Consider the following 27,679-nt stretch of genomic DNA (forward strand, 5'->3'; position numbering starts at 1 on the left):
CAACATTATGTAGATAATTTAGGCGTCGTCAGACTCATTCCGTTTCATGAACATTCTCCTACTTAACTCCGCCGCCGTCGGCAGTAGGAAGGCTATACAAAACCCAGGCATCTCGTGCCAACTTGGCAAATAAAACATGGATATCATCTACAAGTCTCGAGATTCGATGTTCCAACTAAAACACCTCCCACTATTGGTCGAGCCGATAGTCTTTTGTGGGACCCACGACTGAAAACCAATGAGTGGGGGCCGTTTTGTGTTCGGTGCCTCGGCCGACACACGAGCAAGAAGTATATTTTCTTTGATGAGCATTATAATGAAAGAATTCGAAATTATTTTTGGACGATTTATCCGAAGAAAGCTTGATTTTATGGGCTTTTCCTTAGGAGTCTCGAAGCGTCACGAGAGGATAAGTATAATTCTATCCAATAATAATATTTAAGTATAATTCTATCCAAATCGGTTATAAACCAAATCACGTAAAAATCTTTTTTTCTTTCATTTCTTTTCCGTTTCTCCATCAATTTTCCTATGGAAGGATAACAAGTGTTTATCGTAAAAAGTATTAAATGGGAGGATAAAAGATATTAAAAATTTATTTATTTTACATGTCAATCTATTAATGATTCATTCGATAGAATTTGGTATGTTGATAGCGAGATAGTAATTAGATGAGTATCCCAAGACATATTGGGATCCTTTTCCTAGCAGTAAAATATTATCTAGAAAGTTCATTGTATGTATAATGAGATACTAAAAATGACTCGAGCTAATTCAAACTTAGAGTGGAAGTAAGTCAATTATACTCGATGTGCTGAGATGTCAAACTGTAGTCGAGATGTCCAGCTAAGCTGAAGAGCTATTGAGGAGCTAAAGTGCCAATGTGTCTAATCTCTCAAAAAATCTATAGCTAAGTTTGATGTCAAGTGTTTATTGAGTTGAGACATTAGAAACGACTTGATCTAATTAAAACTCTAAGTGGAGGAAAGTCAATTCTGCTCAATATGCTCAATATGCTGAGATACCAAACTAGAGTTGAGATGTCGAGCAAAGCCAAAGCATTAAGGTAGAGCTAAAATGCCAATGTGCTTAATCTCTCAAGAAATCTACGGTAGAAGTTCCATGTCAAGGGGGTCCCGAGGTCCCCCGCCATTGAGTTCAATGGGTCTCGCTACACATAATTAATGAAGTCCGTATTTGAGGTCGAATCGATAAACTCATAATACACCTTATGAGCCTAGCTTCAATAAATGGACCAATGTTTAGAGAACATGCACCATGAGTTCCCAAATGGTGAAGGCAGGGAATTTATCTAACCTCGTCTTAATCAAATCCCCTTCACATGATAGATACAGGAGAAATTAGTCCCCTTAAGTTTTCGACTCCCAAATCTAGAACTATGTAATGGGGAAGCAAATTTGATGGAGTATGTGATGACTTTCTGTACTATATGAAATTATATGGCACTTAAGATAGTATGATGTGTCGAGCCTTCACCATAACTTTAAGAGATATTGCCCGAAAGTGGTACACCCACTTGAAACCCCTCTTGGTGAACAACTTTACCCAACTCATGAGGGAACTTGAGAAGTATTTTGTGGGGAATGTGCACCCATGACATTTAACTGCTACCCTTCTTAGCATCCGATAAGCAGAGGGCTAGCTGCTAGTAGCTTTCGTCTCCTGATTTACTAACGAGACTCGAGGGTTCACAAATTTCTATCCCTTTGTCCTCATACAAGCATTTATGATGGGGTTGGCTATTAATAGAGAGATAGTTGGTCAACATACCTGAGAAGCAATGGTAGTTGGGAGGTGTGAAGAGTCACAAAAGTACTTGAAGCAAAAGCATGCACCCCCTACCCCATCACCGAGGTACCTATAATGCATTCTTTGATTAGATGAGACTCTCTTGACTAAGAGTTGTCCTCCCTCCTCTCATCATGTCTTGCACTGAGGCCTTCTTGTAGACTCAAGAGAAGGGGATGTTACGAGATCCTCACCCCATGTGGTTCGCTCTCCGGAGAAGAGACAAGTTCATTTGCTATCGATTTCACTAATAACATAATCATGATATATAAGATTATCTTGACCTCAACGAGGAAATTCAAGAATTGATCATATTGGGTCATCTTGGCTATTTCATTCGAAAAGGATGAAAGCTCTTTCTAAAACTAGAGGATCAGTTAAGAGGCAGATCGACATGATTGTGGGTGAACTAGCCTTGACTTCTACTCGATAATGGTGTCCCTCTCATAGAAGTCATGACCCAAGATGTCATTAATAGACCCTTGAGATGGTACGAAGTTGACCTCTCACCTCGAGCCGATTGAGTTGCTTCTTGAGGTGTTATTGGACCAAGTTATACTAAATCAAACTGTGAAGATCAGATTAATGCTCCTTGAGTCCAATCGAGTTGAGCTTACTAACTTCCTCCGAGCAAATGTTGAAGTCTTTACATGATCTATGAGAGATATGCCTATAATTGACCCTAGTGTGGTGTAACACCATATAAATATCTCCTTAGAGGCTTGATTGGTCAAGTAGAGGCCAAACAAGTTTGTACCTGATCGCCAACAAGCCATTAGCACCAACGTTGATAAACTATTAGGTGTTAGCTTCATTTTCGAAGTATAATACCCTTAGTGATTTGCTAATGTTGTACTTGTTAAAAAAGTAAATAGAAGTCGATGAATGTGCATTGATTACATCGACTTAAACAAAGCTTATCCGAAGGATAATTATCCCTTCCCTTAGATCGATCAGCTAATATATGCTACCTTAGGTCATGAGCTATTGACATTCATAGACACCTTCATTATGTTAGGATCAAGAGCACTAAGAGGGGGGGGGGGGGGGGGGGAGTTGTGAATTAGTGCAGTAGAAAACTTTCGACGATTAAAACTGTGTTCGTACGATAAGAGCGATTTTGGTAGAAAAGTCGGTTCATAAATCACTTTAACTTGTGATCAAGCAAGATACAGTTAAAGCAAGTCTATGAAAGCAGTTTGCAGTTATGATGAAAATTAGAATGTAAACATAAACTGAAATATGATGTTTGTACGATAAAATTGATTTACGTCTAAACGCCGATTCGAAAAATACTAAACTTTGAAACACGATTGTAAATGCGCAGAAGACAGTAAGCTATTGAGGAGATTTGCAGTAAAGATAATATGCTCAAAGTAAATGTAAACCATAAAAGACGAGAGTTTATAGTGGTTCGGTCAATCGTGACCTACATCCACTAACGATCTTTCTTTACTAGGCGAAGATCAATCTCTTTCTTACACCCCTCTTCTCTTTTTACCGGGTTTAGGAGACAACCCTTACAAGCACTCACTCTCCTCTCTTAAACAGAATTCTAACACTTAAGCTAGAGGAGGGATTTCTCAACTGATTTCTATAGCTTTTTTTTTCCTTTTTTGCTCTATGTGCTTGTGTGTTTTACCTGGGGATTGGAGGGGTATTTATAGGCTCCAAACCAGTTTGAATTTGGAGCTCAAAACTATCATCTCCCGGAATTTCGGGGTCTGGTGGTTGCACCGCCTAATTGGGGCGGTTGCACCGCCCAGCCAGAGCTCGGAGACTGAGCCCTGGGCGGTGCCACCGTCGACCCAAGCGGTGCCACCTCTGGCCAAATAATCTGGGTCCAAATGGGCTGATCCATTCGGTCCAATTTGGGTCTTTCAAGGGCCCAATTGCCCCAAGATTAAGTTAATGGGATCATCTCTCATTTCTAACTTAATCATCATGCTAACTACGAATTTCTTAAAACATTTACTGCAATTTGCTCCGGTGCGTCAATCGCTTCTTCCGGCGAACTTCCGTCGATCATCCGATGAACCATCGGTGATGCTCCTGCGGACTTCCAACAAACTCCTGGACTTGCGATGATCCACTTGGCGAGTTCCGACGATCTTCTTTTGGCAAGCTCCTGGACTTCTCTGATTTGTTCCCGCAAAACCTCTGACGACCGTCCGTGACTTCCGTCGAGCTCTCGAACTCCCAACGTGATCATAGTATTGACTCCGGCGCAACTCCTGCTGCATGTCTTTCTTTCATCATAGTTAATCCTGCATACTTAAAACAAAACTTCGATCGAGATAATTAATCCTAAGTAATTAACTAAGTTGTCCGGCATGTCATTGGTCCCTCGACGCTTCGTCCGATTCTTCGGTGCATCGTCCTCTCCTACGGCCTATTGCCCAATAGGTCAGTTGACTCTGCAACTCCGATATCTTTGGCGCAATACCCGCTCTTCTTGGCTCGATGCCCAAGTCCACGACCCGAAGCCTTTTGTCGATACGTCGACCGATCCATCGGCCCGACGTCCAATCTTCTGACATGTTCCTCCGACACAACATGATTTTTTCTACTTTAATTGTCTCATCCTGATCGAAGCATCCTGCATTACTCAAAACGCAGATTAAAACATAAACACAATTATCAATTGGTTTCATCATCAAAATATGAGATTCAACACATTAGGTACAACTAAATATGGATGACACCTAAGTATCAGGAACACACATTTATTACTGATCGAGGGAGATAATGCTAATGGGTCATACATTTCGGGCTCAAGAATACAAGCGCTACATAGTAGAGGGTGATCAAATAAGATATTTAAGGATCAAACGGGGAGAAACATTGAGGCCTATAAGGATGACATGACCTTCAAAAGCAAAATGTCTGATACACACTTAGTTGAACTGGCCGAGATGTTCCTAACACTAAAGCGATTTAATATGTTTCTCAACTCCATCAAATGTGTCTTTGTGATCAACGTAGGAAGTTTCTTGAGTTCATTACACACTAACGAGGGATATATGCTAATCCTGAGAAGGTCCAAGCCATAATGAAGATGTGCTCTCCTTGATCAATTAAGGAGGTTCAACAACTAACTAATAAGATAGCAGCCCTTAGTTCTAGATCTAGCATAGTCGGTCATCGAGAGTGATAGCCAATCTTATGAGGGCAATTGAGTATCAATAGAGGATCATTCGCTCTCGGTATCATGAGAGAAATATCCCATGTATTCTCGCTCAGGAAAATCCATAACTAGAGTCATTCAAATTTAGAGAGAATGAGTTCTTTGGGAGAATCTGATTAAAGCGAGGCTCGTGTAGATGTCATATGGGCCTAACAATATCATGTCTGGTATATGGTCTCTAGGATATTAAATGGATGAGGGATTATAGATACACGATAATTAAGAGTAGACAAGTCCAATATATCCCCCCTATACTATCTGGGGGTTATGACATAATGGTCTAATACGTCCATAGTCGATGAGTTGAGTGAATTATTATGAGATGATAATTCACTGAATCAGAAAGAGTTCTGACAAGTGCAACTCACGACCAGCTTAGTATTGGGCCTAGAGGGTTATACATATATGGTGAATGATGCAATGAATAGAAGATTGGATATGTGATATCTAATAAACCTCTGTTTTATTAGATTTATTGGGTAAGACTCAATAAGAGTTTAGAGTGGATAATTAAATAGAGAACCATTTTTTATTAAGTTAGGGATAATTGGAAGAGGATCCAATGCCTAATATGACAGGATCCATTAGGGTAAATAAAGAAGTCTCTCTATAAAAGGGATATGAGACTAAAAAGGTTATAAGGCTGAACCCCTTTAGTCGCCACCTCTTGAACCTTCCCCATTCTTCCTCCAGAAATCTGCCCCCTATCTAATGTGAGAGGATAGTAAGAGAGCTGCCCCTTTGTTGGTGCCCCTATTTGCATGGTGGTGTGCAAAAGTAAGGAAAGAATACCTTACGTTAGGAGATGCGTCATTGCTTCATTCATCATGTGGATCACCACTAGAGAGGAGCTTGTGAGAGCTCCTTCATTTACAGACTTAGATCTACAATTTTAGAGATATATGATATCCCTTAGGTGAGAGTGTCTCATGAATCTTACTTAGTTTTCGGTTTCATAAGTTTTTTACTCCTAATCATCGCACGAAGATCCTATACCCCCGCTAGTTCCAATTCCAAGGTTCTTGCATAGGGTTCTCACTTGATGCAATATTTAATAGCTTTCCTATTAAACAAAGGATTGATTAGAGAAAAGGTTGATAGCTAAATGAAGAAAATATATCCGAGTTGCCTCCCCTCTAAGCATGAAACTACACTTGAGATGCCCTTTGAGAGTGGAGAACTCGAAAACACGACTCGTCTGAGCTATCGAACGCCTAGAAACATGATTATCACATGCCAAGTTAATACTGAGCACACGTTGACGCTTAAAAGAAGGTCTCGAGATGCACACAGTAGGAAGTAAATGATAGGAGGAATTTTACCCTTTAATCATAGCATGATTGCTTAGGCAAGACCCATAAACAATATAGTAATCACCTAAATAATAAATATTGAATAGAATATTCGACCCATACGGCATAATATTCTTTTGGATCTATCTATTATAAAGCTATTAATTTATTATCAATAAGGTATTTAATTTTTACCACTTTCCATCTTAATCCTGACTTAGCATTGAAAGGACTTGGTCAAGCACTCTATCGTCTTTGTATAAGTCGACTCCTTAATGGTCATTCAAGTCATCACCTCGTTCACCTGAGGACTATCACATAGGTAGCCAAAAATGATTGAAATATCACCATCAATCACTCCATCAATATCTAAGTTAGTGGAGGCTTGAATTAAAGTAATATATTAATGTTTAAGTTAACGAAAGTTTGAATTAAATATTCAAAGAGTACGATGAAAGGATTTTATTTATATATATATATATATATATATATATATATAGTTATTTATATTTAAAATTTCATAACTGCTTACGAGTGGACAAATATTTTCTCTATGTAACAAAATTTATCATTTCTTATCACATCGATGTCCCCACATGTAATAGCATGACATTAGTGCAATCAATTTGAGTTTGTCCGTCAAAACAATCTCATGATCCATTAGATCCTTGGCTTAACGAAGGATAATTTTCTATGATCAATGTTCCTAAACCATCGTAACTTTTCTTTTCCCCATCTGATTGATTTAACTCCGATCCAAAGGCTTACCTTTTTCCAAGAAGAACGAGAAGGACAAAAAAAAAAAAAAAAAAAAAAAAAAAGGTAAGAACCAAAATTTCCTTAAAGTTCTTCCTACTTGCCTACATCCTCTATTTACTATACTATCTCAAAACATATTCTCTACATTTAGATTAAAAAAATCAAAAACAAAATTAATGTACATAATTTTCTTCTCACTTCATCATTTGTAAGGATGATCGAACCAACCAATTAATTAGGTATCCAACTCGTCCCCAAAATTAATGTACTCTTTTCATATTTGGGTATTGTAATTTAGCTTAGATGGATGGCATCCTCCTATAAACTCGATCGATTATTATATGGGAACAAAAACCAATTGGGTATGCGAAATCGGAATTCAGATTTACCAAAGTTTAAAACTACTACTTGTATAGATATTAATCTCAAATCCCAATTAAATCGTATCTTTTGTTCCGTTAAATAAGATCGGATTTCATGGAATGCGATCACACGATCACCTATTTTTCAAAAAATAAAAATAAAATGATTATATATATATATATATGTAAATATACATCAATATAAATTTACAGGCTATCGAAACCTCACCCAATCTTCCGCTGGTGAGAGAGAGAGAGATGGGTGGAGGAATCCTGCGATCCGCCGCGAAAGCAGCGGCCCTCATCGGCTACCGTTCGGTCGGCCATCCGGCGGCGTCGAGGGCCTCCAGGCCGTCCTCCGCGGTTGTCTCCGCCGTGGCGCCGGCGACCGAGGCAGGGCCGTCGATCTCCGTCGCCTCTTCTCATAACGGCCTCCTGGAGGCGGCTCCTGAGATCCAGGGGCTCGCGTGGGAGTTCGACGACTGGGAGGTCGCCGATTGGGAAGAGGAGGAGAAGGATGTCACGCTCGATTCGCTGCATCCGGCCCCGAGGCTCGTGTTCGGGCCCGTGGCCTCGCTGGAGGAGGCCAAGGAAGCGACTTCCGATCTCAAAGATGCCCTCGACATGTAAGCCTCGTTTCTCAACCCTCTTTCCTTCTCCATAATAGGATTCGGTTCCCTCGATTTCTACGGTGTATAAGCAAAAGAATGTCGTCTATGATTTACGTTTAAGTAAAGCCAGTTGCTTAACCTATACCATTTATTTCGTTACTGGATGCGATATAAGAAAGTTCTGTTGGTATAATCCTGCATTTGAATCTTTAGTTTTCGATAACTACTGATTGATAATCCTGATTTTGTCCCCATAGGTGTGCTTGAGTGTGTTGCTGTGTCAGTTATTCAAAAAAGATTACACTCATTTTCTCTTAACCATGCACTCTTTTATGACAAAGACTCGAGCAAACAGATCCCCATCCAAAAGAGGAGTTTTTTACTGTGGAGATGTATCAACTGACCTAGATATATCAAGATTTATCTTTGGCTAGTCTCTTGATAGGATCATAAGTCCATATGGATGTTTTGACCGCAGGAAAAGTATTGGCCAATAGACATGTAAATAGATATAATAAGCAAGGTTTGCGCTCTCTTACTAGACCCTATGGTGGGCTTTGGTCGAATCGGTACATACTAACTAGTAATGGTTTATTGACATATGATACAATGGCATGCACAAAAGGGAGAGGAGGAGAAGGACAAAGAGGGGATGGAGGAGAAAGTAGAGTAGGTTCGGAGGAAGAGAAAGGAAGAAGAGGAAGTGATAGAGGAAGAGAAGAAGAGGACGTGTACCCCAAGTAGGTGCCACGCTGCATGTAATTGCAGGTGGCTCACAGGGTCAAATTATGGAAAATATATATAACTAAGAGTTTTACATTCCATTCTGACTCATCTTCATCTTGAGGACCTTCTATTTTGTCTTTTGCATTGCACTCATGGTTTTATAGCCTCTTCGTTTCTTCAATTTGTTTCTGGCCACTATGTTACTTGTCTATATTGCTTTTTACATTTTTATTTGTTTGTAATCTATTTTTGTTGTATTAATTTTGCCTTTCTTTCCATTGCATTGCTGCAGAAGCCTCTTTTTTCTTTCTCAAATGTTAAACTCATCTCGATGTTCATGTTTTTTGCAATGAACAAAGCACTTAACTTTTAAGCTAATAAGCCAAAATCAACATTTTAACAATTTACAGAAAATTGAATAGCTTTTTAAATTGTATTCTTCTCAATTGTCACTTAAAATGTGTCTCCAATAAGGCATTCGCCTTGTGCCTAGGTTCCAAAGCACTTCAGAACTTTAGTGCATCTCAAACCTTTAATCACTTTGGTCCTTGTTTCAAGGAAAGTTTGATTTTAATGTTTACCACGTTCACTAATTTTAATTCTATTTCAGGGTATATTCCACCCCAGACACCAATGAGTCTACTGTTCAAGCTCCTCAAGAGTCTACTCACAGTGAAGCTTCATCCATCGTCCCATCAGCGCCAAGACATGTTGTTCAGGCTTTTTCGCTGCTGCGAGGAAGCCCTGAAGTTCAGGTTTATATGAATAAAATAGTCTATAGATTTCAGTATGCACTTCTGCATTAATGTCTGGTCTTTTTGTCCTTGATAATATCTTTGACTATTTGTCGAATTATCCTATAGGATATATTATTAATGTTGCAAAAAGTTTACTTAGTTTTTGAGGCATACATTCATGATGGATTTTTTTGTTGTGGTAAGTATTTTTTTTCAAATAAAATCTTGTTTGTTATGGACATATATCTATTTCTTGCCACTAGGTATATTCTCAAATTTCAAATGTTATCTGTACAAACTGGTTTCATATTTAAATGTGCACGACATTTTTTTAGATGGTATACTTAGTTTCTTTGGTGCACCATTTGCAGATGGCATCCAATAAATGACTTAAAACAACTTTCGTTCCTTTCAGTTAACGATGACTCAAATAACTTCAAATCTATGCTTTTTTCATTAGCAACTGTAGCATGTCTTGGGATTTTGCTTGTCGATTTTTATGTTGTTATGCAGTTAAAGCAACACCGTTGTTGAGACTTTGTTACTCAAATAAGGTTTAAGTATGAGAGTAGCCGAAAGGTTCGTTGGAATCCTATACATCAATCGACAAATTGTGGTTCCCATTCAATTTTTCGTTTTCCCACTTTGATCAATTTTACCAAACCAATTATTTTAAACATCCATTAATTTTCTAGAAATTGCCATTCATTGTCATGGTTCTATTTTAGGATGTTGTTGCTTCACTTGCTTCTGATGAGAATGTTTGGAATGCTGTAATGAAGAACGAAAAGGTCATGGAATTTTACATAACTCACCAGTCAAGTAAGTATAGACATTGACTTGTATAAACATTAAGTTGAAAGGAATGTGATTTACCCTAGTTCCTTTTTTATCTCTCTCTGCAGTTGCTCTCAATTCTGAATCAGATGTTGCTGATGATTGTGAATCTTCTACCGCTGAAACAACCCCAAACTCAGTCTTTTCAGACTTTGTGCATAATGTCAAGGTGAAGGTGGTAGCCATGGTTAGCAACATCACCAGCTTCTTTCAAGAAATTTTACAGACTTTAGGAAGGAGTTCCAGCTCAACCAGCACAAACACTGATAAACCATTTGTCGACTTCACTATCGGTTCATCTTTTATGGCTCTAGCAATTGCCACCATCTTGGTAGTCTTGCTCAGGAGAGGATAAATCTCAGAAAACAATGGAATAAATTGAGATGCAGTCGGTTAATAATGCCCACTATGGGTAAGGATGCTCGGAGAACTGTCAACTTGCTTGCTTGTGTCAATGCCTACAAACTCATTAATATATCAAGTCATGTTTATATTTGGGTTTTTGAACTGTTTCTTGGTCGAAATATGCATCGCAATGCTTTTACTTTATCTTGTCTAGGTTATGTGTGACTTACCTTCTTGCTAATAAGAAGAAAGACTTATCGGTTTTGTTTGGTGTTCCTGAATTGCGATGGAGCAGGTCAGATTCGGCACGATACGTCCTGTATTGTGGGTTGTCGAATTCAGGTGAAGATAAAACCTTGACCTTGGAGTTGTCGAACCTGCAAAATAGATGGGTAAGCGTTGTTGCCTTAGTTGACTTTGAGCTTCCTCTGTATTGTGGGTTGTGTGATCGTGCGGTTGAAGGGATCCTTTTTGCTCTTTACGGCGGCTAGAAACACCATGCATCTATGCTGCGTGATGATAGATTGGTGCTTGGCAAGAGAGTGGTGCCAAATGGAAGAGTGACTTTTAGTAGAAAAGTGGTTATTGACAGGTAAATGGTGTTGAATGGAAGGGTGGCATACGGTGGAGAAATGTGTTTAGCATACAATAAAAGAACGATGCCAATTTTTTACTTTTGCCTTTTTCTATCGTTCGTAGAGTAGAGTGCATTTTATTTTTTTAAAAATAGAGATTATCTTTGGCTTTCAGTTGCCACTTCTGCTCCTCGCCCTCGGGAGTGCCCTGGTCTTAGTTTGTCATTGGTACCACTAATGCCCTCATCATCCTCGAATACGTTGTCACCTTCATTCGCTACTGTAAATGCCCGCTACGTTGAAGGAGAGTGCCCTCGCACTTTCGCTTGTTGCTCCTCTCACTCCTCGCTCTCCACCTTTTTTGCCCATCACACGAAGATGAAAAGAACAATAGCAATGCGGACTATGGTAGGGACAAAGGGCGAGGGCTCATGCAAGGAAGGGTTTCTTGCATGATGGAAGTAGTAGTGAGTGGTGGAAGTGAAAGCAGTGGAGAGGAGAGACCAAAGGGTGTGATGGTAACAAGGTACCTTGCGAGGCTTGTAAGGACGATGAAAGGCCTCTACAAACGAGGTGGAGGCAATAATGACGACAACGAGAGACCTCACAAAGGTATTGATAACGACGATAACGTGACGAGGATGGCAAGACCTTATAGCGGAGTAGAGACGGTACACGATAATGAAGAGTGAAAGCGACCATCGTGCCGTGACTGACGGGGTGAAAGTTAAGGGTAATCTTATTTTTTAGAAAATAATGAATACTCTGTGAGAATAAATAAATAAAAAGGAGGCCAACATATATATATGTATATTGCTTTATTTTATTTGTATTCTTTTTATATATTATAAAATTATTCGTTGTTAAAAGTATGTGCGTCAGGCACAATCTACACATCTACTAAATTTGATCTGTCTCATCCAATAGCACCGGTACGTTACGTGGTCTGGCGAACGTGGTGCAAACCGTGGCCGACGCTTCTTCTTCACGGTTGGGCTCGGGATGAGACTGCGCCGGAAGAACCAGACGTGCCAAAGGCCCAACGGCACCAAGTTCGCGGCCGCCGTCAACAACATCTCGTTCGTGTCACCCACGACGGCTCTCCTCCGGGCACACTTCACTGGGTGGTCCAAAGACGTTTACACCCCGGACTCCCCTCTCGTCACCCTGATGCCATTCAACTACATCGGAGCTCCGCCGAACAACACGATGGTGAGCAAGGGGACCAAGCTGGTGGTGATTCCGTTCAACACCGGCGTCGAGTTGGTGATGCAGGACACGAGCTCACCTCCATGGCTACAACTTCTTCGTCTTCGGGCAAGGGTTCGACAACTACGATCCGATGAATGAACCCGCCAAGTTTAACCTTGTGGATCCAACGGAGAGGAACACCATCGGAGTTTCGACCAACGGTTGGATGGTCATGAGATTCTAGGCCGACTTAAGGAAGATTTATATGAGGATCCTACCTAATACTACAAGATCGGGATACTAATCATTATTAACTGAAGGATCTAATCTATAATTAGACCTACGCCGCAATTATTAATGCCATCCCAAAAATGTTGTCTACAAACTCAACTATGGCCCACGCAATCTTGTAACTTATTTTCGAAGATACTACTACTACTACTACTACGTCTTAGCCTCTTTAGAATGAATACCTACGAAGAAAGGATACGAAACCAAAAGAAAAAGGAAAACGGAAGCTTTTTCACTTGTGCCCCCTGCGCTCGCCCTCCTCCAGCCCGGCCATCGTGTCGTACAAGGGCCGATTCAACGTCTCCGGCAGCAAGAAGGCGAGCCACCCGCCGATGATCCCGCAGGCCCCGAACACAGCGAACGGCACCTTGCCCCCCAGAACCACCACCAACGGCGCCAGGATCGCCCCCATCTGCGATGCCTGCGTCGCGCATCCCAGCGCTGCGTTCCGCACCACCGTCGGAAACAGTTCCGCCGTGTATAGAAACAGCAGGTTGTACGTCGCCGCCATCCCGAAGATGCCGATGACCCCGCAGACCATCCTCACGATCTTCATCGCCCCCGCGCCGCTCACCAAGCTCCCGACGGCGCAGAACGCCCCGCTGATCCACATCGTGCTCACTGCCATTGGCTTCCGGCCGAAGAGGTCCAGGAGAAGTGCGGTGAGGATGTAGGCCGGCATCTCGGCGACAGAGTTGAGGACGACGCTGAGGTAGATGTTAGTATCGAGGTTGACGACGTTGAGGCTCAGGCCGTAGTAGACTACGGAGCACAGGAAGTTGATCACCACCGTCAGGAAGAGGCGAAGTCTCGTTGTGGGCGAGCGGAGGACGTCGACGATGGAGCCCGATACGACGGCTTTCTCGACACCGTGAGCGTCCACTTTCTTGACGGCCGCGGCGGCTTCTTTTTCGTCCCGTCCATCATCGCCTTCGTCTTCTTCGTCGAGCTTGAGCACGACTCCCGGCGGTATCGTCTTCCCGTTCTTCTCGGCGATGGTCTGCATGACGGCCATAGCGTCTGCGATCCTGCAACGGACGAGGTACCAGCGGGGGGACTCCGAGACGAAGGGGAGGACGGCGAGAACGAAGAACAGCGAGGGGAGGGACGTGACGACGTAGAGCGCGCGCCAGGACGGGAAGAGGTAGGCAATGCCGGCAAGGATGGCGATGCCAACGGAGAAGAAGTAGAAGGTGGACATACCGGCGGCGCCGCGCTTGGTCGGGCCGACGGGTTCCGTGGCGAGGACAAAAGCGCACAAGCCGACGCCGCCGGTGCTGAATCCGGTGAGGAAGCGGAGAGCGACGTAGACCCAGTAGGTGGGCGACAAGGAGGTGAGAAGGCCGAAGATTGCGTTGAGGACGCAGACGATGGTCAGCGATCCTTTCCTTCCCATGAAGGAATCGGACAGGTGGCCGAAGACGCCGGATCCTGAAACCAACGGTGAAAAGACAGTGAATAGATCGGAAAGTAACATAAGCCTACCGGTCACTTCGGCACGTCAAGTCTCATCGCCCTCCCACATTAAATCCTTTTTGTCTCATGTTTGATACGTCAAAGTCTCATGTTTGATACGATTAAATATATTCATCCCATCCCCCTCCCACATTAAATCCTTTTTGTCTCATAGCAATCGTTCATACAAAACCAATAAACCTGTAGTCAATAAAGAAAATTGAATTTTTTGTTTTTATTCTTTTTTATTTTCATTAGATTGAAATAATCTAAAACTAAATTATCGTCAAAATTGTAACTCAACCACAATTGTTGGTATGCCGTAACGATATAAGATCCAAATATTACGAGACAAATCATCCATGGAATGAAAGCCCATTCTTTCAAGGAGAAAAAGGTAATAATGGTGTGGGCCTATCGAGTCGTATGTTCGGACACCCCACCCCGCCGAACTTTTCGGGGCACCGTCAGTGGTAAGATCACCTCAAGATTTGAAACGGTAGGGAGAGGAGGGCTCACCGATCATGCAGCCGAGGAAAAAGATGGATTGGGCGAGGCCGACCTTGTAGCGCTGGCCGCAGACGAGGCCCCACTCGGCGACGGTCGAGGCGGCCGCGCCGACGGGCCAGTCCGGTCGGCAGGGGTCCGACGCCGCCGCCTCTCGGCCGGGCTCTCGATCGGCGAAGATCATGACCATGGTGTGGAAGGCCTCGAGCGCCCAGGCGGCGGACGCCAGCACGAAGTGCCGTAGCTGCCACCGGCCGAACTCCCCCGCGTAACGCCGGAGCATCTCGTCGATCCCCACCCTCTCCTCGACGGGGGAGGTGGGGAGGAGGGGAGAGCGGAGATCGGTGGTGGCGGCGGCGCCGCCGCCTTCCATGGAGCCCATGCCGCTCGGGTTAGGGATCGCTTCCGCAGGATACGGTATCGGGTTCCTCCCCTGGAGTTGGGATATCCATCCGTCCACCAAGTGTTGCAGTTTATATGGGCGAGGCTGGCGGTGCCGTGTTCGGCAGGTGTCTGGTTTAAATTAAAATGTTCCGGTTCTGTGGATTTCAAACCGAATCACCCACCACATAACCCCACTCCAACAAACTCAACGTGGAACTAACTCCAAATAAATGATGCTCGATTTAATTGATTCTTTTCACTACATATTTATTGGTCGTAAACGTGCATAAAAATAATGAATGAATATTTCCCAACTTGTAATCGTATCGGATAAACACTCGTAGTAGGTTTGACTATATTTTTATGTGTGTGTAAATATACTAGTTTTCTATTAATATTTTGAATTTAATATTAGATCTCGATGTGTGCCCATGAGATGCATCGAATAAGGTGCGAAGAGGCTCACGTCACAGGGAATCTTATAACAGCATATCCTCGGTCAACAGCGACCAGTGGGCGGAAGCAACACGGAAGCCGTGGAGCCACGTCACAACGAGCAGCGGGCAGAAACAACGTGGAACAGGAACCACGTCTCGCCACGTAAACCAATACAACACTCCAAGGTCACACCTGCCGCGCCGCGAGCGGAGGCGGCACGCTGAAGCGACGCTGAGCCCTTACGCGCGCGCCCATGTCATTTAGTACTACGCATGGCTTCTTCCTCCGTGTCGTCTTTATCGTTTCGCTTTCCGGACTCGCAGTGCGCGCGACGTCATTTGGAACGCACGGCTTCTTGCTCGTGGTCGTCTTCTCCGTTTCGCTTTCCGGACTCGCAGTGCGCGCGTCGTGGATAGAAAGCGAAACTGCTGAAGAGTTCGAGTTCGACTTGGCGGACTCGATTTCTAAAGCTTGTTGTGTCCTTGGTGGATTTTTGTGTCTTCTTTCGCTCGTCGCGTTTCCTCTGTCTTATCCTACGAAATCACATTCCATTCCACTGGATAATGTAGGCAGATCGCTAGTCCTTCTTTTGCCATACTAATCAACAAGCTTTAAGTATCTGTCACGGAGAGTTTGCCAATGACTTATTAAGCTCATTGGAAACGCGATTGAATGCATATACGGACGACGCAACCAGAAGAAGAGGAAGAAGAAGAATATTAAGTGCCAAATTGCAACTTCGAATGGGTAGAATCCGTCGGTCTCCAAAGCACGAGAGTGAAGCACGCATCGAACCGTACATCAACATCGATGCCGAAGAAAGCTTATCAGGCTTGCATTTGTTGGGGCCTTCGCGCCGTTGGGGCAGCGCCGACATCCCTGGTCGTCGTCCTCCCTTCCGCTTCCGCTGATGTGGCGGTCGCGGCGGCGTAGTAGGCGACGCTGAACACTGCGTGGATGAAGCACAGGATCCCACCGATGGACAACAAGTGACGGTGAGGAAGCCCGCAGGAGGTTTTCGACTTGGCATTGCCCAACGCGCCGGTGAGCAACATGATGAATCCCACCGCCAGAATTATCCTGTCCACGGATTAAAGCAGGTTTCGGAATCTATTATCAGTAGAATTTATATTACTAGCGTTCTTGTTTTGTTCGAGGTGATTACCATGAGAGCACAAGTGTAGCTGCAGCCATTTGCTTGTTTGCCGATGATCGACTAAATTCCTCGGTGGTGCAGATGCAAACGCACCCACCGAACAGGTTTGTGACTGCGTGAGCCAGCAACAGTAGTATGGCTGCAGCCAGTCCCAACCTGTAGGCTTCATGGACGGGCTCTTTGCACTCGAAGATCAACACCCTCAAATGCTTGCCCTGTTGAAGCTCACAAACTCTCGCATTAACCTTGGTTCTTCACTATGCGGCAGACAGAAGACTAATCATATTCATTCGACTCACCTTGTTTTGGGCAACCTGAGCTTCTATCCCAAGAATACCAGCAACAATGTCCATGATCACTATCAGGATGCAGATAAGAATCCCTCTCATTCTCGCCATTTTTTCCTTTCGAGACCAGCGATGAGATCGAAGAAGAAGAAGAAGAAGAGGTGATGTGTGGTGTTTCCAAGCAAGGGATGGAGGGTTGGTAATATAATAGCTGCAAAAGCAAGAGAATAACATCGACGGCGTACACCATCGACATGCTTGATCTTAGCTGTTGCAGATGCTGTCATTCTTGTAGCTCACTCTGGCTTTACTTTTTCTGGTCACTGGATTCCTTCTCATGTGAAGCAAGGAAAGCTTGGTATCGGTGATGCAGCAAGAACCAGCATGGCAGGGATGGAAAGATAACACAAAGGGGAATGCATGCTTTTGGGTTGTACGTGTTCTGAGGTTGAATTAAAAGGCTGGCCTGAGATGAAGTAGCTTGACATGGATTGAGAAGTCGTCCGCATCTTTCACCCAACTTTGAAAGCTGAGTTGCCTTTGCTAAAGCCCCAAGTCTTCAACAGGAATCCTTCTGCAGGAGGCTCAACCTTTACGACGCTCTTCGCACACAGAATCCTCTCCTCTTGCAGAAGAAAGGAACTAATATATATATATATATATATATATATATATATATATATATATATATATATATATATATATATATATATATTCCGCTTGGTTGATGTTGATGAGGTCTAGCAGTAGTCAAAAGGATCTGCACATTAATTTCACCGATCTGCTAAAGATACATTTGCCGGACACAGTTCACATGGCTACGCAGTAGCCATTTAAATGCTTGTCTGTTGTTGGCTAGTCTATTTTTCGTGCATGTATGATGAGCTGTTTGATATGTATGATTCAGTCATCTCTATGCATTATACTCCTAATTCAGTTGACAAGTGACAGTGGTGGCACAATCAGCAGAGAAGAACCAAACCCAGCCAGCATATATATATATATATATATATATATATATATATATATATATATATATATATATATATATATATGCTCCGGTGCCATCTTGGTAAAAGTTCAGCTGCATGATTTGAACTGGTAGTGCAGGAGCCACAGTAATTAAGTAGTTAGTACAAATTCACATGATCTTCCAATTTCTTCTTCTCGACATGGAGTGAAGAGGATGATTGATGTGCATCACCAGTCTATAGAGCAGCGTGGTGACGAAAAAGAGTGCCGCGACGAGCCATTACGGAGACCATGGACACCACCATTGGCAGAGGCATCGACGACGGCTCTGCCCAACTCTTGAGTGGCCCGGGCCAGCATTTTTTCCTTCTCAAGATGCCGGCGGTAGCTCTCGAACACCCGAGAGCTCACCACCAGGCCAAAGTCCAGCAGGAAGAGGAGCTCCAACTCCATCCGGTTCAGCTCTGCGTTGCTCACGCCGCCCACCTTCGCGAAGAATGCGTTGTTGTGGTGCCTGCACACACCACAACCACCACCACCACCACCATCATGAACAGAGAGCATTGAAACAACAAGGGATAGAGACATGGACCTCGGCCAGCTGTTTCCATGAAGTAGCAGAGGGCTGAAGTCCCACAAAGTAGTATTCACAACATGTTCCCCCAAGTCCTTTCATGTCTATGCATATTAAAAATTCAATGAGAGAGAGAGAGAGAGAGAGAGAGATTGGTCTCCCAACCCCTCTCCTTGTTGAATTTAGTGACTCGAAGGGAAACGAAGGAAATTGACAATATGTTGAAACCCTTTTTAATCCTATTGTCATAATTGCAAAATTAAAAAAAAAAAAAAGGTGAAGTGTTTTTTTTACTATTGTATTATTTTTCTATTCCCACCATATTTATTCTAATACTAGTAGTTTGATTGCGCTACGATAGCTAAAACGAATCAGAGAAATAATTGAGGTCACGAATCAAGAACGAACAAGCAAGAGGACGGAGAGAAGAAATCAGGGGGCATACTTGTCGTCGAGGACCTTGGAGGCGATAAGGAGGCTGGTGAGGACGAGGCGGTGGACGTTGAGGGAGACGACGGGGGAGGCCGGGTGGCGGTGGGCGACCCGGTCGATGTACACAAAGCCCACCACGAAGCACGAGGAGCTGCACCCCGTGTACCGCCACAGCCGCTCCAGGTACTTCCCCACGCTGATGCCCGGCGACCGCGTCCCCCGGAACGCCGCCAGCCCCCTCCCCCGCATCCGCTCTGCTCCTAACGCCGCCGTCTCCCCCTCCTCCTCATCCTCCTCCTCCTCCGCGTCTGTCCGTGTCACCCGCTCGTTCCGCGCCACCATCCGCTCCAGCGCGTGCACGATCCCGTCCAGCACCCGTGCCGCCGCCTCCGCGTCGCCCGTGTCGCCACCTGCGACGTCCTCCATCGTTGAAGAAGGCATCTCCTGTTCTCGTTACCTCAAGAAGGCAACATCCTGACTCCTCTACTGGACCTTCACAACCAAACAAGTCCAAACACCAAGCACGGTACAGAAAAGAAGGGGAGAGCAGAGATCGTCAGCGTCATCTAGATAAGTGCGCGATGACGAACGAGTGGATCGAATCAGTTAAATCCCAGCCGAGATTTCTCATTTTCTTTCTTTCTTTCTTTTTTTTACAGCGAGTTATGGATAAGATGGGGAGTGGGGGGCGGAGGAATGCAGCTCACGTACCTTTCATGCAGCAAGTACAATTGATATATTTGCATCAATCAGCGTCTTTGTCGATGTTGACGGCTTGCCGACGCACCGAGAAGTTGGATTTAGAGCTTGGATTTAGAGCAGGACGATGCAATAGGGAGCCAAGGAACAGTTCTCCAAAAGACGCCATGTGCTCGGTCGCCATCACAAACAAGCCTTGCAATCTCAACCTCGAGTTGCAGAGAGAATCCTGACAAAAGGTTTGGACTACGGAGACCGGTAGACAAAAAGGTCGCCATTCAGCATCATGGCATCCTTGATAGGAGGTTCTGAGTCTTCATGATTTCATAACCTGAAAGCAGAGAAAGAGCCAACGGATATCAGAGGCTCCAAAATGTTTTAAGAACAATACAATATAATGGATGTATTCAACTAATTGAAGGAGAGGCATCAGCCCAAAGTCCAGAATTCTGTTGACAACACTAGTGAAATGCACAAGTTTGAAGAGATACCAAATATTGTGTGCAACAAGATGTTTCCAAAGGACAGAGACCTAATATATAACCCTGCATACCTTACAACAAACACATCTTCGTGAGACTGTCCCAGCAACATATCGAGTCATCCTCACTACAGCTAAGTATGGTGCTGCACTGGGAAAACAAGAACATGGTCTTAACGGTATATTAAGAGCAAAGATTCGAGAACTTACAGAAGTTGTAGGAGGTTCCTTGAAGAGATTCTTCGGAGAATGTTAGCAAAAATAACAATCTAATGTGAGTTAAAGCTTACCACCTGAAGTAGGAGAATATGACTGTCAGACTTACTGGAGACATGCATTTAACATGAGATTACCTATATCAGGAGCCAAAATGGGAACAGCTACCATTTACAAGTATAAATTTATAGCAACAACAAGAAAACAAATAATATCACCCATGGAATTGAGATCTAGTGACCTTGCAATGAGAACAGGTGGGCGGGCCGGACTGGAGCTCCCAAATAGGGGGACATTGTATAAAGCCAAATATTCATTGCCAATATAGATGGCCAAGAAATATCATTTATAACACAGATATACATGATACATGTGGCACAACCTTAGATCTTTCTCTAGGCCTTAGTAGTGCCCTTAAAATGAACATAGCTACAGCAAAAAATAGCACCCTCTCTTTCTATAATCTTAATAGGTCTAGGTGAAAACTGAAGGACTGGGATGATCATTTCATGGTAGCAAAAATTTTGAACTGCCACCAACCTGTACATTTGAATATTCTACAGGAACTTTAAATTCCTTCGGTTTCTAGGATTGGATTGGAAATCAATTACAGTTCCCTGATTAGATGGAGACCAAGTCTCAAGTCTCCTGGGGGCACAAAACAAACCATCCAACTAGTTGGCTGCAATCATGTTCTCACTTGTTCCTCTCATTTCAACTGATTTCTACATCTACCACTTCATTCTTCTGACAAGTAACTTGCGATGATGTGCTAAGAAAGGTTTGGAGGTGATGGAATATTCTGATGTACCATGTATTTGCACACTGCAATATCCTTTGACACTACATTCTTTGTTTTCCACATCTGATAGCTCACTGAACTCATAGCACCACCGTATTTGTTGGGTCACTACCAAATGATATAAGCTGAGCTTTATGTCTCATGCAACCCTTCTGTTGAGCAATCAATGTAAAATTACCTTGGGTACTACTAACAATTCGTTTTTTGTTCTTTCTTTCATCAGTAAAGACTAGAGGGGACACCACCAGACAAAGAATAATTACCATAAATTTTCCAATAAAACCTAAAAAAGATCATAATTTCTGCAATAATTCCAGACCTCAACTTTCAGGACAGGGCTCTTAATGTCACCGAAATTTTGGATTTAGTTTCAACTAGCATAGCATTTCGTTAGAAAATTTTCTTGAACAAGGACTTACAAGAAACAGAAAAGGAAAGAAATATCCGATAAGACCCTTTTATGCCTATACTTGCATTGTGGTTTATTCTTCGCTACTTTAGTATGAACCAGTTCTGACATCCAACTATGAGCTAGTGAAGCCTTTGATTGCAAGTGGTTCCTTGCATTTAGTGAAGACTACTAATTCGGTAGCTTAATCAACCAAGAGTCGCACCCTTTTGTACGGCAGCGAACAGTATTGCTCTAAAATCATAAGCTAATTTCTGTAAATTTAAGCAGATAATTAAAAAGAAATCAATGCGAATTTTTTCACCCACCAAAGAGAAACATACATTTTCATCGACGTGTGCTCGCGAGACCATGATGGGAACCCTCACCTCCGCTGCCCTCAAGCAACCACCGAGACAGAGTCACCTATCAAGGAGAAAGCATTCTTTAGCATTGCCGCTTTTCCAACTTTCAAATACCAATCAAACGACAAGCTTCATCACATTCACATTCTAGTACAAACCACATAGAACAATAAACGAGCGAAGGATGCAGGAGGCAAACACGGTCGAATGAAAGGTAGGGTAGAGACCGGTGAAAGGGGTCGAAAAGGAACTGACTCGATTGCCGGCGAAGGTAGCGAAGACGAAGTTGAAGACGACGTAGAGGAAGTGCTTCCCTCGTGCACGCGATTGAAGACCTTGTCCTCGCTCTTCCTCGACGCCGTCAGCGACCGGGTCGCACCCCAGCCCGCTCTTCGCCGCCCCGCCCCCGTCTTCTCTCTTTTAGGTCTGAGGAATAGGGAGGCCAAGAAAACTCCCTTCTTGTGCGGGCGGATCTAATTTAAACCATGACGCGGCCCAATTCTCAAGAATAATTGAACCGACTTCCGTTGATTGTGAATAATTGAAGATTAAATCCAAGAAATATTCAAATATTTGAAGGGATACATACACGAGCAAAAAAGAGACACAACGACCCATTATTGGGTAGCGTTGTTGGGCCCACGAACGATCCAATGGCAGGCTGTCCTCTCCGTGACAAGGATTCGGACGGATCATCGACGCCACGAGGGACCCGATAAACCCAATTAGTGACCCAATCCCACAACTCGGCCGACTCGGTCCCAACCCCTTCGGTCGGGGGTTGTTTAGTCTTCCATGATTCCTTTTGCCTGCAAACGAGGCCGCATGACCACGCGAGTAGCATTTGATTGCCGACAGATTGGGATTCCAGCCCATCTTGCGTTACACCTGTTTGTGAATTTGCCTGTGGCCCCAATTATTAAGTGGTGGGGTCCCGCTGCGGTATGACCTGCAGCCACAACCCTTGGCTTGGCTTATCTTATTAAGCAACAAAGTAAGCGCATTGTGTGGTTTGTCCCCCAATTATGTACCAGCAGACACGTGCTCATCTCTTCTCTCTCCATCAATTTATGCATATAAATTAACTTTCTTCCCTAAAAAAAAAATTAAATATAGCGTAATTAGATTTTTTTAGAAATAATTAAATATATATTTATTCTAATTATTGAAATTTTAATTATATATTAAGATAGATATTCTAATCCGAGACAGAACATCGCCTTCAAGGAAACCTGCTGTGTGTCCGTCTCTTCTTTTTCCTCTGTGTTATGTTTCAAGCACGTTCCGTGCATGAACGCAGCTGTCATATGCTCACCACCTTCCTTCCGACCTCATCGCCTCCGTTTCCTCGAAGGAACTGCCCGTTCCCATCCGTGCCCATGCTTTATTAAGCCTCCCCCTCCGTCTCCATCTGCCATCACAAACAACCACTCATGGCGCGGGGGCAGCAGCGGCGGCCGATGGAGTTCGAGGACTTCCTCCCCGTCATGGCGGAGAAGCTCGGGGGGGACGGCCTCGTGGAGGAACTCTGCAATGGGTTCCGCCTCCTGATGGACCCCCGTCACCGGCTCATCACCTTCGACAGCCTCAAGCGCAACGCTGCCCTGCTAGGCCTCGACGGCCTCCGCGACGATGAGCTCCGGGCCATGATCCGGGAGGGCGACGCCGACGGCGACGGCGCGCTCAGCCAGTGGGAGTTCTGCGTCCTCATGGTCCGCCTCAGCCCCCAGCTGATGGAGGCACCCAGCCAGCGGATGGACCAGCCCTCCGCATTCATGAGCTAACTCCGATTCCACCTCCTCCGACTTCTTCGCCATTCTCACTTCTAGATTCTGTAGTCTTCCTATCCAATAAATCACGGTGGATTGGGTAGTGATGGGATCGACCACCATGAGTGGGCTGCTTTGGATCGATCGGATTATGATGTTCATATAATAATTTCAAAGCAAATTGCTCTGCTTACTGCTACAGATCTGATCTTTAGCACACCTTGTTTGGTGAATTGTTGATATGCAAGCTCGATATATGCCAAAATTGTCTACAGAATGAGCTGAATCGAAGTCAGTCAGAACTGATCAATCTGATTCAAGCCTCCTACTTCACTGAAATATTAGAACAAATCGAAAGTTCCAAAAACACTCTGCTGTCGAATGTATCTAGACATAAATTTTCTGATTCGAATGATAGGGTTAAAATTCTATCATCCTGTAATCGAAGTGATGATGGAATTACTCCAACGAAGCGGATAAAATTCTATCTTGCAGTGAGCAAAGTGATGGAGTTACTGGCGGAAGCAACTCTGAGACCAAACGTGGATGACTCCGTATCGCTGGGGCTCCTTTCTGCTGAAAACGTGGGCTGTTTCGGCTGTGGATAAGCAGCAGTCCCACCCTCCAACATTATTACTACCGACGACATCGTTGGTCGATCATTTGGCCGGTCCTGCACGCACAAGAGCCCCACGTTGACGCACCTCGATGCCTGCCTCGGTGAGCATGAATCCCTTATCGCCGGATCCACAAACTCCATCACGTTGTCCTCGTTCCACAGCTTCCATGCCTGCAGAAGGATTCCTTATGTGAGCAGAGCAAGACGAGATGAAAGATCAACGATAGCTTTACTCACGCTGCCTAGGAGGTTAAGTGACGAGTCTTGATGCGCGAAACTGCTGTTCTTTCGTCCGCTCACAATCTCTAGAAGCAGCACACCGAAGCTATAAACGTCGGATTTCACAGAGAAGACTCCTTGCATTGCGTACTCCGGAGACATATAACCACTGTGTTTCCGCCACCAAAACACAGATGAAAGGTGTCAAAAGCGTCGGATCTCTGCAACAGCTGCAGAGCTTTTTGGTGTTAATTAATGCAGTACTTACTATGTTCCCACCACCCTTTTCGTGTTTGTTTCGTTGTCGTCACTGCCGAAGATCCTCGCCATGCCGAAATCTGAGATCTTGGGATTCATGTCCTTGTCCAGCAATATGTTGCTGGCCTTCAGATCCCGGTGTATGATCCGTAGTCTCGAGTCCCTGTGAAGGTAGAGGAGGCCTCGGGCGATCCCTTCGATGATGTCGTACCTCGTCTTCCACTCCAGCAATCCCTTCTTTCTCGGATCTGTCCGAATTATGCGTAAGATCAAGGTTAACTTGGAGGACGAACGAACGGATCACAAAGGCGACAGAGGAAAGCAGGAAGTAGCGTTACCAAAAAGGAAGGCATTCAAGCTTCTATTGGGCATGTATTCGTAGACGAGTATCCTCTCTTCTCCATGAATGCAACAACCCAAGAGCCTCACGAGGTTCCTGTGCTGTAGCTTTGCCATTAGGATGACCTCATTCTTGAATTCGGTCTCGCCTTGTCCCGAGCTCCTTGACAGTCTCTTTAGAGCTACTTCTTGGCCTCCAGGTAGCGTACCCTGTAGCAAACAGAGGAATCAAATTGGCACTGTGTTCCACCTTCTCTAACCTTGCTTCTTAGTGACTAATGGTGATGATCTGAGCATACCTTGTAAACAGGACCGAATCCACCTTCACCGAGCAGATTGGCGAGTGCAAAGTTGGATGTGGAAGCAACGATCGAATCGAAACTAAACAGAGGCAGCTCTTGGCATTTTTGGTCCTTCGATTCATCTGGAATGCGAAACGACACTCCACCTTCTGCTCGATCTCTATCTCTGTTGGGATCGACCGACACGATTCCTCCGCCTCCTCTCCGTCGATAGAACGCTGCAGAGTTTTTTCCAGGGGGGGTTTAGCAGAGAATTAGCAAATGGAAAAGCGCCAGTGTCTGCTGCCGCATACCATCACGAGCTGTACCTCTGATTCTTTTCTTGCACTTGAAGAACAGGTAGATGCATCCCAGTGATAAGACCACTGCTAAAACAACTATGAGTATCACGAAGCTCTTCTTCTTCTTGGTCTCTGCATGGAACTTGAGCCGATTAGGACATCTAATGGGCAAATGCTAATGAAAAGAAGAAGAGAAGATGCACTCACGGATCTCCGACGCAGCAAGGCGGAGGTACATGTCATTGCCGCCGCTGGAAAAGATGTGTATGTCAACCAAATCCACACCCCACACCAGGCATCCGATCCCGGTCACGTACGCGTAGGCTTGGCAAGAGCAATTACCCAAGCAGGCGGCTCCGCATCCGTCTTCGTCGACGACGCCCGAGGCCCAGTCCGACAAGTCCGGCAGCTTCACCCCTTCCATCTTCCAGAACCCGTCGGTCTGTACGCTCCCAGCTCCGCCGCTGCTGTTCCTCTCGCACTGCAATGGCGTTCTCCTCACGCACCCACTGGTCCAGTTCCCGCTGCTCCACTCCGCCTCCACCGCCGGCACGTATCCCTTTAAGCAAGAGCATATCGGGGTGTTCTCGTCGGTGCAGCTCCCGTAGTTGCCGCATTTGTTGTAGAGCTCGCAGTCCGTGATGGGTTGCGCCCAGAACGTAGACCAGAACTTGGTGTCGTCCTTCCATGTCAAATGCTTTTCGATCCCCTCCCATGTGAGCACGTAGCGGTGCGAGCTGTTGAACGCGTTGTAGTAGAAGTACATCTTCTTCTCCAGCTCGAAGTTGCTCAGCTTGAACCCGTAGATGTAGGTGGGCACCATGTTCTGGATCCCGATGAAGACCTGCCCGTTCCACCGCCCGGACCTCCACCGCGGCTTCGTCCCCTCCCACACGAAGATCTGAGTCGACCGGTTGGGGTCGACGCCCATGGAGTAGTTCCCCGGCGCCGGGTCGTCGCTGCTCTTCCACGACGTGATGTACTGGTTCACGTTGGTGGTGAGGTCGAGGCCGACCTTCATGCCGGGCAGGTACGTGTCGGTGGGGTTCTCGAAGCTCTGCCATGCGACGCGGCCGGTGTCGTTGAGCACGAGGTTGCCATCGTCCAGCAGCTGCACCGTCGACGCGTTCGACGACAAGGACACGTTCGAGGACCACAGGACGCTCCGGCTGCCGTTCAGGACCACGAGGTTGCCGTCGCCGCCGACGGCAAGGCGGCCTGAGGTGTCGTGAACGGGCGCCTCGCGGTTGGCCACCCAGAGGACGGTGTCGGTGGAGAAGTTGTAGTACCAAATCCCGATGTACCGGTACTTGGAGCTGCCGGGGCTGAAGAAGCCAAGCTCGAAGATCTCGCCGGCGGAGATCAGCGTCTCGCCGTCTTCGATGTACCCGTCTAGTTCGAGGGTGTCCTTGGCATACGAGAGAGAAGCCGGTGAGACGAGCAGAAGCGAGAGCAGCAGGACTGCGAAACCCATGCACTGAGATCCCATCCTGAGGAACTGAACATGAATCGATCGATTAATCCGGCCGAAGAAGGAGCCTCCAAAATAATAACAGGTCGACGCGTTCGATCGCCCGGAGCGGCACGTCAAAAGTCTCACATTTGCAGTTGGACCAACTGCCGCCTTCCTTTGTTTACTTGTGAGGGAAGAAGGTGCAGGCGGTCAAACAGGTGGTGCGATTGGGCACGGCAGCCGTCGGGTTTGAAGGCGCTCAGATTACCCGAAGCATTCAGGCAGCAGAAGAACAGGCGGCCAAGGCCAGTGGAGTTGCAATCCCGTCGACCAACATCGATGGGCGACTGGAAAGTCAACTCGGTGCCTTACTTCTCGTGGCAAAGATCAGTGTCTTAGGTCAAAACAACGACGGGTTCTTCCAACACACGTGTGAGAAGAGAGACCGAAGCGGGTCAAGGCTTCACGAAGGTCACAGTGACCTTCGAGAAACCCACCTTTCACATATTCTCCCCGTTGACGTGGATTTAGGAGACGTGAGTTACCGATATGCTTCTCTGA

General features: G+C 45.1%; 7 protein-coding genes across 9 annotated transcripts; 3 read left to right on the forward strand and 4 right to left on the reverse strand.

The window, feature by feature from the left end:
* The first annotated feature begins 7,605 nt into the window (after nucleotides 1-7,605).
* On the forward strand, nucleotides 7,606-10,811 carry LOC135627005 (uncharacterized). The gene is made up of 4 exons (XM_065132903.1): nucleotides 7,606-8,035; nucleotides 9,357-9,501; nucleotides 10,212-10,305; nucleotides 10,389-10,811. The coding sequence occupies exons 1-4, from the start codon at nucleotides 7,668-7,670 to the stop codon at nucleotides 10,673-10,675; spliced, it is 894 nt and encodes a 297-aa protein (XP_064988975.1). The 5' UTR covers nucleotides 7,606-7,667; the 3' UTR covers nucleotides 10,676-10,811.
* Nucleotides 10,812-11,755: 944 nt separating this feature from the next.
* On the forward strand, nucleotides 11,756-12,590 carry LOC135627622 (laccase-4-like). Its single transcript, XM_065133746.1, has 2 exons — nucleotides 11,756-11,911; nucleotides 12,168-12,590. The coding sequence occupies exons 1-2, from the start codon at nucleotides 11,756-11,758 to the stop codon at nucleotides 12,588-12,590; spliced, it is 579 nt and encodes a 192-aa protein (XP_064989818.1).
* A 165-nt stretch (nucleotides 12,591-12,755) lies between these two features.
* LOC135627004 (organic cation/carnitine transporter 4-like) lies at nucleotides 12,756-15,138 on the reverse strand. The gene is made up of 2 exons (XM_065132901.1): nucleotides 14,697-15,138; nucleotides 12,756-14,153 (listed from the first exon to the last, which is right to left on the reverse strand). Exons 1-2 carry the CDS (start codon nucleotides 15,064-15,066, stop codon nucleotides 12,955-12,957), a joined length of 1,569 nt encoding a protein of 522 aa, XP_064988973.1. The 5' UTR covers nucleotides 15,067-15,138; the 3' UTR covers nucleotides 12,756-12,954.
* A 1,067-nt stretch (nucleotides 15,139-16,205) lies between these two features.
* Nucleotides 16,206-17,317, reverse strand: LOC135626749 (protein VASCULATURE COMPLEXITY AND CONNECTIVITY-like). The gene is made up of 3 exons (XM_065132329.1): nucleotides 16,962-17,317; nucleotides 16,672-16,877; nucleotides 16,206-16,586 (listed from the first exon to the last, which is right to left on the reverse strand). The coding sequence occupies exons 1-3, from the start codon at nucleotides 17,181-17,183 to the stop codon at nucleotides 16,334-16,336; spliced, it is 681 nt and encodes a 226-aa protein (XP_064988401.1). The 5' UTR covers nucleotides 17,184-17,317; the 3' UTR covers nucleotides 16,206-16,333.
* A 701-nt stretch (nucleotides 17,318-18,018) lies between these two features.
* Nucleotides 18,019-22,305, reverse strand: LOC135627006 (cyclin-U1-1-like). 2 transcript variants are annotated; one of them, XM_065132905.1, is made up of 6 exons: nucleotides 22,134-22,305; nucleotides 21,858-21,939; nucleotides 20,180-20,253; nucleotides 19,639-19,957; nucleotides 18,941-19,419; nucleotides 18,019-18,435 (listed from the first exon to the last, which is right to left on the reverse strand). In XM_065132905.1, exons 5-6 carry the CDS (start codon nucleotides 19,366-19,368, stop codon nucleotides 18,150-18,152), a joined length of 714 nt encoding a protein of 237 aa, XP_064988977.1. In that variant the 5' UTR covers nucleotides 19,369-19,419; nucleotides 19,639-19,957; nucleotides 20,180-20,253; nucleotides 21,858-21,939; nucleotides 22,134-22,305; the 3' UTR covers nucleotides 18,019-18,149. The 2 variants fall into 2 exon arrangements, with proteins under 2 accessions (XP_064988977.1, XP_064988976.1); XM_065132904.1 differs by having other exon boundaries at nucleotides 20,180-20,258.
* An 882-nt stretch (nucleotides 22,306-23,187) lies between these two features.
* On the forward strand, nucleotides 23,188-23,848 carry LOC135627212 (calcium-binding protein PBP1-like). Its single transcript, XM_065133223.1, has one exon. It carries the CDS (start codon nucleotides 23,312-23,314, stop codon nucleotides 23,660-23,662), a length of 351 nt encoding a protein of 116 aa, XP_064989295.1. The 5' UTR covers nucleotides 23,188-23,311; the 3' UTR covers nucleotides 23,663-23,848.
* A 283-nt stretch (nucleotides 23,849-24,131) lies between these two features.
* LOC135627211 (G-type lectin S-receptor-like serine/threonine-protein kinase B120) lies at nucleotides 24,132-27,448 on the reverse strand. Of its 2 annotated transcripts, none has more exons than XM_065133221.1 (7): nucleotides 25,873-27,448; nucleotides 25,678-25,797; nucleotides 25,382-25,602; nucleotides 25,082-25,292; nucleotides 24,754-24,991; nucleotides 24,504-24,654; nucleotides 24,132-24,437 (listed from the first exon to the last, which is right to left on the reverse strand). In XM_065133221.1, exons 1-7 carry the CDS (start codon nucleotides 27,152-27,154, stop codon nucleotides 24,132-24,134), a joined length of 2,529 nt encoding a protein of 842 aa, XP_064989293.1. In that variant the 5' UTR covers nucleotides 27,155-27,448. The 2 variants fall into 2 exon arrangements, with proteins under 2 accessions (XP_064989293.1, XP_064989294.1); XM_065133222.1 differs by having other exon boundaries at nucleotides 25,693-25,797; nucleotides 25,873-27,447.
* Nucleotides 27,449-27,679: the final 231 nt, after the last annotated feature.

Source organism: Musa acuminata, chromosome BXJ2-11 (assembly GCF_036884655.1).
Source record: "Musa acuminata AAA Group cultivar baxijiao chromosome BXJ2-11, Cavendish_Baxijiao_AAA, whole genome shotgun sequence".
Taxonomy (NCBI): Eukaryota; Viridiplantae; Streptophyta; class Magnoliopsida; order Zingiberales; family Musaceae; genus Musa; species Musa acuminata.